This window comes from Nothoprocta perdicaria, unplaced genomic scaffold, assembly GCF_003342845.1.
Source record: "Nothoprocta perdicaria isolate Ctin4 unplaced genomic scaffold, notPer1 scaffold_6, whole genome shotgun sequence".
Lineage (NCBI taxonomy): Eukaryota > Metazoa > Chordata > Aves > Tinamiformes > Tinamidae > Nothoprocta > Nothoprocta perdicaria.
The window spans coordinates 10,361,032-10,370,113 of NW_020455865.1; the positions used below are offsets into that span (position 1 = coordinate 10,361,032).

Here is a 9,082-nt window from a genome sequence, read left to right on the forward strand (position 1 = left end):
TGGCAGAAAAGGATGTAGTCATTTCTAGACAGAAACAGTGAGTCTGAAAATCCCAATCACCCAGGAGGCAAACAGTGCCCCACTCACTGACCATCATGATTTTAGGAGCGAGACATGTCTGATTCAAACAGTTTGCTGTAAACTAATTTAAACGAGTTGCTTTGCCTTCAAAACGTGGTGATAAATTGTGGGTTCAACTCCATGGATTTAATTAGCATCACATGAACATCTTCAGACAACATCTAGAAGGCATCAGCAACATTCTCTCATTGGAAGGTTGCTGGAGTCAGCAGAATGTCTCATGATTTCAGAGGTTTTGCACAGGCTTCCTGCGTTTACCCAGGTTGCCAGTTTCCAGGCTTGGTTCGAAACACAGATTTTTGACCTGAGCTCCTCACCCCATCTTTGTAGCTTTCTTTTATTGAAGTGAACATCATGCTGGACTGGCACGTCCACTGTGCCCATTTAGTTAATGTCTGGGACCAGATGAAGGTCACCCTGCCAAATACTCATAATTCCTGTTTAGCTCTCTAAAATACACCCTTGATTCATTGTCTCGTGTCCCCTCCATCACTGGGGACAGAAGAGGCGTAGCAGCAGACACTAATTCTTCCCTGCAGTGATATGAGTCACTGTCACAGCTCTGACATGGCTACGGTGGCAAAAATGATGATTTACACCCTGAAATCATTGAGAGAAACTGGCATCCAGGACTCCGAGCGGCCCAGGGGTAGGCTGAAAAGGGGCTGAAGGGAAGCAGGAGTGTGCAGAGCACAGGGCATCCTCTTCCCTGGTACCGTCAGGAGATGTCCTGGAAGGTCCAAAACTGCCGTGTGCCTCTGTGGATCTGAGCTCAGGAGGTGAACTTGGTTCACCTCCTTGGTTCACCTTGGTCCTCACTTAAGTGTGAACCAAAGCAGGGAGCGTCTTACTGTGTTGACCTCCCCATCCTCTTGTGTTTCACTCAGTTGAAAAAAAAAAAGAAAAAAACCCACAAAACCCAACAAAACCTCGTGGTTTATTCAACTACACAAACAAACAATTTTATTAAAAAAAAAAAAAAAAATCCATGTGAGCCCAGGTAGCACCCTCCTCACACAGTGCCAGCCTGGGCTCTCTGCAGCCTCTGGGCTTTGCTCGAGACCAAAGATCTTCTAGATACAACAGTGCCCATGGGGAATACTCAGAGAGACATCAGGACCCTGGGAGAGGCTAGGACCGTTGGGAACCGTTAAGGCTGTTGGGGCTACGGAGAGCTGCTGGCAACAGCTGGGAGCCATTAGGGGTTTTTTGGAGCTGTTAGGGTCATTGGAGGCTGCTGGGAGCCGTTAAGTGCTGTTGGGAACTATGAGGGTCCTTGGGAGCTGTTGCGGGCTGCTGGTAACCGTTAGAACAGGGGGGCTATTGGGAGCCGCTGGGGACCATTGAGAGCAGCTGGGACTCATTAGAAGCTATTAGGGCCGTTGAAGGTCGTTGGGACCMGCTAGAACCGTTGGAGCCGTTAGAGCCGTTACGGCCGTTGGGCGGCTGCGGGGGCGGGGCAGACGCCGGCCCTGCCCCGTGGCGGTGACGCGGCGGGGCGGGGTAGGGCAGGGCGGCCGTTGGTGCAGGCGCCGCCATGGCGAGCCAGTCGCAGGGCATCCAGCAGCTGCTGCAGGCCGAGAAACGCGCCGCCGAGAAGGTGGCCGAGGCCCGCAAGCGTGAGTAGGGGCTGGCGGGCACCCTCACGGCCCGTGGCGTGCGCCGCCTTTGCGGGGGGAGGCGGTGCGGCCCGGCCCGGCCCGGCCCGGCCCGGTCCGGCCGGCGGCTTGAGGCGCTGCCTGGGCCCGGACAGCGTAGGGGCCTCCGAGGGCCTCCCTAAGGGCGTGGAGGTGCCGGTCTTAGCCAGGGGATGCAGCCGTGCCCCTGCTTAGCTGACAGAGAAAGGCTCCAAGGTCGCTTTTGTCACCTCATTTTTCATTTCCTTAATCAATGTTGCTGATGGCAGAGCTGTCCCCTGCTGCTGTCTGTTCAGCAAGCTAATCCGGGCCCGAGCCTCAGCAGAGGCTTGGAGAGGCTGYGACCAGGCCTTGCTGCTCTGCAGGGCCTTCCCAGCCTACTTGGCCTTGCAGAGGTGGAATGTGTCTTGTGTCACTAAATCGGTGCTTGGGAAGCGAGCAGAGGCACCCAAACTCTCCGTGCTCGAGGTGCGTGGAGGGGCTCTCTCCCCCTTTTTGTGTGTGCTGTTACCCTGTGCTTGTTATTTCAGTAGCCTTTGCTTCCCAGGGTGACCCTGGAACAGGCAGAGAGCATTGAGGGAGCACTTTGTACAGCAAGTGCTGGCTCTGTAGACAAAACTCTGCCTGTCTTGCTAGTGAGAGCAAGGCCAAAGGGAGGCTCCTGGCAATGGTGGCTTCAGTGATGGCTCTATCCAGATATTTTATAGAGCAGAGTGCTGCTGCTTGGAACTTTTTCTGTTAAATGGAGCCCAAGTCTTTCTCCAAGATCCACTTAAACAAATTGGTGCTAACCAAAGCTAACCTCAGGTGCTGTTATTTAGTGAAGTTCTTCTGCCTTGCACTTCTAGCCTCTTACAGCTTTGTTGTAGTTCACTAATAATAACCCTCAAAAAAACCCGAAATGCTAGGGGCAAGGGGAAGTTCACACACTGGGCAGGTCTTTTAGYGCAAAACTAGGATTGTGTGTTTCTTGTGCTGTGGGATGCATCACACTTCCATGAGTGACACCAGACCTGCAAGTTGTTGAACTGCATCTGCTGGGCTRGAGAACTGTGTGGGTCTCATTGGTGGAAGCTCGGTGCCTGGAGAGGTTGATTTGATGGTGGAGCTGCTGTGGGTTCYACAGGGGCTTTTTTGCATCGTGCAGCTGCAGTGGTACGGGGAAACATGTGCTCGATGCCTTCTCTTCATTTAATATGGTGCATCTTTTTGAAACAGGAAAGAATCGGAGGCTGAAGCAGGCAAAAGAAGAAGCCCAGGCAGAGATTGAACAGTACCGTCTGCAGAGGGAGAAAGAGTTCAAAGCCAAGGAAGCAGCGGTTTGTGTTCTTGCTAATTCATTGTTCTCTATCCAGACTCTTAGCCTTGCATTTGGTGTTACTTTCCTTAACTGCCTTCCTCAAGTGGCCATGTCTCAGGTGGATCAGTGGAAAAAAAATCAGAAYGTGGCGTGTTGCATATCGGAAGCCAGAAGTGTTAACTGGCGAAGAATTAATCTCAGAGGCACATGTACTCACTGATGCCCAGGGCAGCTCTCAGCCTGACAAACCTTCTGTCTGGAGCAGTGCCCATTAAGACCGAGTTCATTCCTCCTGTCACAAGCTTGTTTTTTTACCATGCAAACTTTGTAGCAACCCCTTTCCTCACAGCAGATGCTGTCTTGCTGAAGTGGTTTGCTGAGCTGAGCAGCTGTCTAGCTTGTTGTGTCTCAGGGAGATGTGTGTCTCTTCTCTGAGCAAGAGAAGGTGTTTGCAAAAGATGCAGAACTGAAACCCTTTACCATCTGAGAACTGCACCAGTTTCTACCTTGGTTCAGGCAATTCTAGGCTAATGGGGGAATTCATCAATTTGTCAGTTGGTTCTATTTTATCTACCCTTTTCTGGAGAGAGAAATTCTTCATGGAAGGCAYGCAGGATGCTGGTTTCTCTTCTAGCCTATGTTCTGTGCCTCTGTTCTTAACCACGTAAGGTGGAAGGTTTTTCTTTCCTTGTTTTTGGAGTAGGTGAGAAGGAGTCTTTGTTGTGCTTATGTTTCCCAGAGCTCTTTTTAATAAGGAATTTTCATAAGGAATCTCAAAGAACAGAAACAATGTTAGTCTAAGCATAGCCTTAAGTTATTTATTGCTATAATGTCTAGAGGTTTCTATTTCTCTAGTTCCAAGGATGATAGGACTACAATTTTAGACGTTCTTGCTCTGCTTATAGAAGTTCATGTTCTAAACTGATAGCTGATGAATGTGAAAGGCTCTGCAGAATGACAGAGTATGGAATTGGTCATAGTATTTTCATTATCAAACTGCTTGAAATTGTGGTTGTTTTTTTTCCCCTGTTGTGTAGGCCCTTGGATCTCATGGCAGCTGCACCACTGAAGTTGAGAAAGAGACCCAGGGGAAGATGAGTGTAATCCAGCAGAACTTCCAGAAGAACCGTGAGGCAGTGTTGTCCCAGCTGCTGTCCCTCGTGTGTGAAATCAAACCTGAAATCCACGTGAATTACCGCATCAATGGCTAGTCCTGGAAGAATGGATAAGCATCCTGGAAATGCTGGCAGTAACACCTGAAGCTCAGGTGGAATGTACAGCCCTTAGCCATACCTTACCTGTTCTTGTAAAGATGTTAATTTATTTCAATGAGTTGCAGGTCATCAATRTCTTGTGGAGTTCTGTTAGTTTGCRTCTTGATGTAGCTTCAGAACTTAGTCAAACAGAACAATCATGTCTCAAATATGTGCTAAGTTGTGAGGTATATCCGAGGTGGCCTGTTAGCACTCTCTTTTTCTGAATAAAATTCAGTGAGCAGTYTTCCTTGGAGAAGTGGAAAGAGGAGTTGGAGGTTTTCTAGGTTTGAATGGAGAGCCTGAGTCCATATTTGGTAGCTCTGTGTAACTGTGTTCATGTAGACCAAAATGTATCTGTGGGTGTGTTGTTAACTTTCACATAGGATTAAATCTAGTAAGAATGCTTTGGCTGTGCAGTACTGGCTGGTAATCTTCAGGTGCTTAAATTTGTGTGTATTGGAAAATCCTCTATACATTCTACTGCTGGCTTGAGTTACAAGTCTGGCACTATGACATTTGAAAGTAAAAACAAATATTTAACTCTGAAGTCTCTTTAGTCAGTCTTATTCTGCCTGCTCCCTTGTTTCTGCAAGTGCTGACAGGACTCACTGCATTGAGTGAGAGTGGACTCTGAAGAATGAATATCAAGTATGGGTAAAAGACAGAATAAAAGATAAAGCAAATGTCTGAAGGTCACAGCAGGTGAGTTCAAAACCCATTACACCTCTTGGCTCCAGTTTGATGCTTTACCTGCCAGTTCATTTCAAATACCTTCAGGAACAAATGTTCCTGTGGCCATTAGGGGAAATTGCAGTGCCAGCACAGTAGAATAGCTTGATAGCCAAGCGCTGTATGATAATTATCCTTCTTTTTGTTAGGTGCTGGCCACTGCTCTGTTAATGCCAAGGTCATACTGTCCTTGTAGCATCCTGCTTTACCTGGAACAGTGTGAAGCACGTGACTGTTTTTGCCTTGCTGTCTAACTCCTTAATCAAAAACACACAGAACATCAAGAGGCCTTGTGTTTGAGCAGATTCTTCCTTTCCCCCTCCCACCCCTAAACAATTAAATGTGCCTTTACTTTTTTTGAGTTCAGCTTAAGCCTTTTCCCAGAGGAGAGACCTTCTTGATCAGCAGATAATTGGATCCAAGATTCATGCAGTTGGGAATGTAAACAAGAACCTTTATTGATACTGTTCTACAGACAGAAAACCCAATTTCCACTTAAACTTAGTGCAGCATTGAAAAATCCCTCAGACCTGTATGGTGTGATTGCAGTTGGGAGGGAGGAAAGGCATAAGAAAGGAAAGATCATCTGTCCRCGGTCACACAGGGCAAAGGAAGAGTAGAGACTGTTCTAGTGTCTCCTGTAGTAATATTTTATATTAGCATGATGTGGTTCTGTAAGGATCTCTTTAAGAATCAAAACTAGGCTGTAAAGTTGAAATAAAAGCACCCTACAAAATAAAATATGTCATTCTGGGAAAGAGCCAGGTCAGTACAAGGAGAACATCAAAGCAGTTTTAATCTTTCTAGTCAGATGACTGGGAAGGTGCTAGATGACCTCAAAAGGTTGCATCCATGCTAGGTTTTGTCTCTTGGAGATGAAACACTTTCCTGTTGAGAACAGGTGCTCAGGTTCCAGTGTGATACTGTTCATTAAAGTCCCTCTAGCTCCAGGCTGTCATTAACTAGTTTAATCCACTTTGCTTATCTGTGAAGAGGGACTGCTACTTTGTTCAGAAATAAAAGATAGTGTGCTCTCTACTTAATACTGGTCCATAAATTTCCCTTTTTTAATGAGGACTTTTGTATATTTGCTGTTTAAAGTAGGAAGAAAAAATAACTTTAATGTGATGTTTTCCTCCCTGGTTAAAAATGATATGAAGACTTTCCCTTTAGAACTTGTAGGCAATTTTAATATATTGCAGAAATATCAGTTTTTTTTATCACTGTAATGTTTCCTTGAAATACTTAGTTGTTAATTGCCTGACTGTACAGCTTTGCATAGAAGCAAGGCTTTTTTTTTTTTTGCCATGTAGATATTTCATTTTAAATGAAAGTTCTTTAATCTTGTGCAGAGGTGCTCTAGGGAGAGGAGTCCTACTCCTGTATCTGTACCTAAGCCAGATTGCACCAGAAAAATATTCTGCAGAGGAGAAAAAAAGTTCCACTGACAGATGTGGAACTAGATATGAAGTCTCTTGACTTATATCTCTCTGATTTATCTAGAATTCAACTTTGATTAATAAGAACATAACCCACAACAACTTCTAATGGAGATATGTCTCCAAAGTCTATGTGCTGCACTGTCCCTGGCAGGTGTGACTCCATGTGTACAATGCAAAACTTGCTGGGGTACCCTCACGTGATACCCTGAAGGCCAGAATATGCTTTGCAAACATACAGCTGTGTGATTCTTTTAAGTGAGCTGGGGCCCGTGGAARCATTGTCTGCCAGTCCAACCGCGAAGTCCTCGTGCTGTTTGCAGTTAAGTGCTCAGGGCGCATGTTTTGTTTGTGCAAAATCACATCAGCAGCAAATGCCACTGATTTCGCCCAGTTAAAACAGTTTGTAAATAAGCGCTCTGGTGGGAATAGCCAGAGTATATTGTAGTATTTGCACAGTGCAATTTGATGTCAGTAACATCCATGTTTGTCAACTGTTTTCAGATATTTTTGGGGGGGAGGGAGGGATGAATTCCTTTCCAAATATTATATATGCATTTACCTAAATGAGATATCTTTTATCTTTATGATACCACCAGTAAGACTTGTCATCTGCAGTATGCAGGGAGCACCAGGTGGAGAAAATGACTTATTAAGACCAATAATGAGAGGCTTAACATGCAGTAAGAGGTACAATTAGGACATGCATTTGTACTGTGTGAAGCCAGAGCTCAACTTTTCTAAGGCATGTCTGTGCTAATAGAGCTCACTGGTTGCTCAGCCTGTGGTTTTAGGTCTGAAGCTTGGTCTCTCCTTCTGGCTGACATTTGTTTAAACAAGGAGGGCTCTGGTTAGAACCTTTTGTCTGGCATAGAGAAATTCTGCGGTTGAGTCTTTGCTTTAGGCAGTCGGGAGGGGAGACCACCAATTGTGGTGATACTGAGCTCAGTTTTCATTCTTTATGCCAGAGTGGTTCCAACATTGATATTTCTCATTTAGATCAGTTTAGGTGGATAACTGGAGCCTTGTTATCCAGCAGCTGAAGCTGGACAGTGAAGTACACTGTGAAGAAGAGAATGAAATGAGTTGTGTTTCTGTGACTGGGTATTTTTTGGTCATTTTGGGCCAAGAATGCAGAGGGTTTGATTCCATGTGCAGTTATCACAGTTAAATCCAAGAATGTGAGAAAAGGGTCGAGCAGTGGAAAGGAATGATGAGATGTGGCTGGTGCAGTGAAGACAGGGACATCATTGACTGGGATGTTGACAGGGACATTGACACCAAGTTAACCATGAGGCAGCAGTGTGCCCTCRTGGCCAAGAAGGCCAATGGGATCCTGGCTGCATCAGGAGGAGTGTTGCCAGCAGGTCAAGGAAGGGGATCCTGCCCCTCCACTCAGCTCTGATGAGGCCACATCTGGAATAGTGCGTGCAGTTCTGGGCTCCCCAGTGTGAGAGGGACGTGGAGCTCCTGGAGAGGGTCCARTGGAGAGCTACAAAGATGATTAAGGGACTGGAACATCTCTCGTATGAGTGAGTTGGGCTTCTTCATCTTAGAGAAGGCTGAGAGGGGATTTGATTAACATGAATAAGTACATGAAGGGAGAATGTAGGGAGGAGGGGGCCAAGCTCTTCTCATTGGTGGCCGGTGACAGGACAAGGGGCAATGGGTATAAGTTGAAACACAGGAAGTTCCGTCTCCATGTGAGGAGGAACTTCTTTACTGTGAGGGTAAGAGAACACTGGAACAAACTGCTCAGGGAGGTTGTGGAGTCTCTTTCTCTGGAGGTCTTCAGAATCTGCCTGGATGCCATCCTGTGTCACAYGCTCTAGGTGTCCCTGCTGGAGCAGGAAGGTTGGACTAGATGATCTCTAGAGGTTCCTTCCAACCTTGAAGATTCTGTGATCCCTCCCCAGTTTTTCACTGCCCGGGTTATCCCCGGCACCACAAGGTGCCACAAAAGCAGCCCAATGGCAAAGTAGTACCTCATCTGAACAAAGTTAATTAGTTAATAGATGGATAGGTAGGGCACTTTACTTTTAGTATCTGACTTCTGGTGCTTCCTGTGAAGTAAAACCAGTCTTTGTTTTTCTTTTTAAAAAGAATGTTTTAATATGTTTRCTTTGGAGAAAGTGATTTTTCTAGCTTAAGCTTCTACTCCTTTCCCCCACCTTCCTTGCTTTCTCCATTTCCAGGTCCCAAACAGGAAACAAAGAAGGAAACCTGTGTGGATGAGCAGAGAGCTCCTGGCAAAACTCCAGCAGAARAAAGCAATATATAGAATGTGGAAGAAAGGACAGGCCACTTGGGATAAATACAGGAACGTTGTCAGGGAATGCAGGGATGCAACAAGGAAAGCTAAGGCACAACTGGAATTAAATCTGGCACGGATGTTAAGAGTAACAAGAAAAACTTCTTCAAATATATCAACAACAAAAGGAAGGTCAGGGAGAACGTGGGGCCATTAGTGAATGGGGTGGGTACCCTGGTCACGAAAACCACGGAGAAAGCAGAGCTGCTGAATGCTGCCTTTGCTTCTGTGTTTGTCAGGGGCAGCCCTCTAGAATCCCAGGCCCTAGGGACACATGAAGAGAGCCAGAGGGAGGAAGGCTTGCCCTGGGTAGAGGAAGAGTGGGTCAG

At 46.3% G+C, this 9,082-nt stretch overlaps 1 protein-coding gene across 1 annotated transcript; it reads left to right on the forward strand.

Annotated features, from left to right (window-relative positions):
- The first annotated feature begins 1,599 nt into the window (after nt 1-1,599).
- ATP6V1G1 (ATPase H+ transporting V1 subunit G1) lies at nt 1,600-4,781 on the forward strand. Its single transcript, XM_026049439.1, has 3 exons — nt 1,600-1,700; nt 2,937-3,037; nt 4,056-4,781. Exons 1-3 carry the CDS (start codon nt 1,619-1,621, stop codon nt 4,227-4,229), a joined length of 357 nt encoding a protein of 118 aa, XP_025905224.1. The 5' UTR covers nt 1,600-1,618; the 3' UTR covers nt 4,230-4,781.
- The last annotated feature ends 4,301 nt before the right edge of the window (nt 4,782-9,082 follow it).

What these genes read in the sequence shown, in the direction of transcription:
- ATP6V1G1 (XM_026049439.1), top strand. Translation starts at nt 1,619, where the DNA reads ATGGCGAGCCAGTCGCAGGGCATCCAGCAGCTGCTGCAGGCCGAGAAA. An exon ending in GGTGGCCGAGGCCCGCAAGC is followed by an intron (nt 1,701 to 2,936) that starts GTGAGTAGGGGC and finishes TTTTTGAAACAG; the next exon opens with GAAAGAATCGGAGGCTGAAG. An exon ending in TCAAAGCCAAGGAAGCAGCG is followed by an intron (nt 3,038 to 4,055) that starts GTTTGTGTTCTT and finishes CCTGTTGTGTAG; the next exon opens with GCCCTTGGATCTCATGGCAG.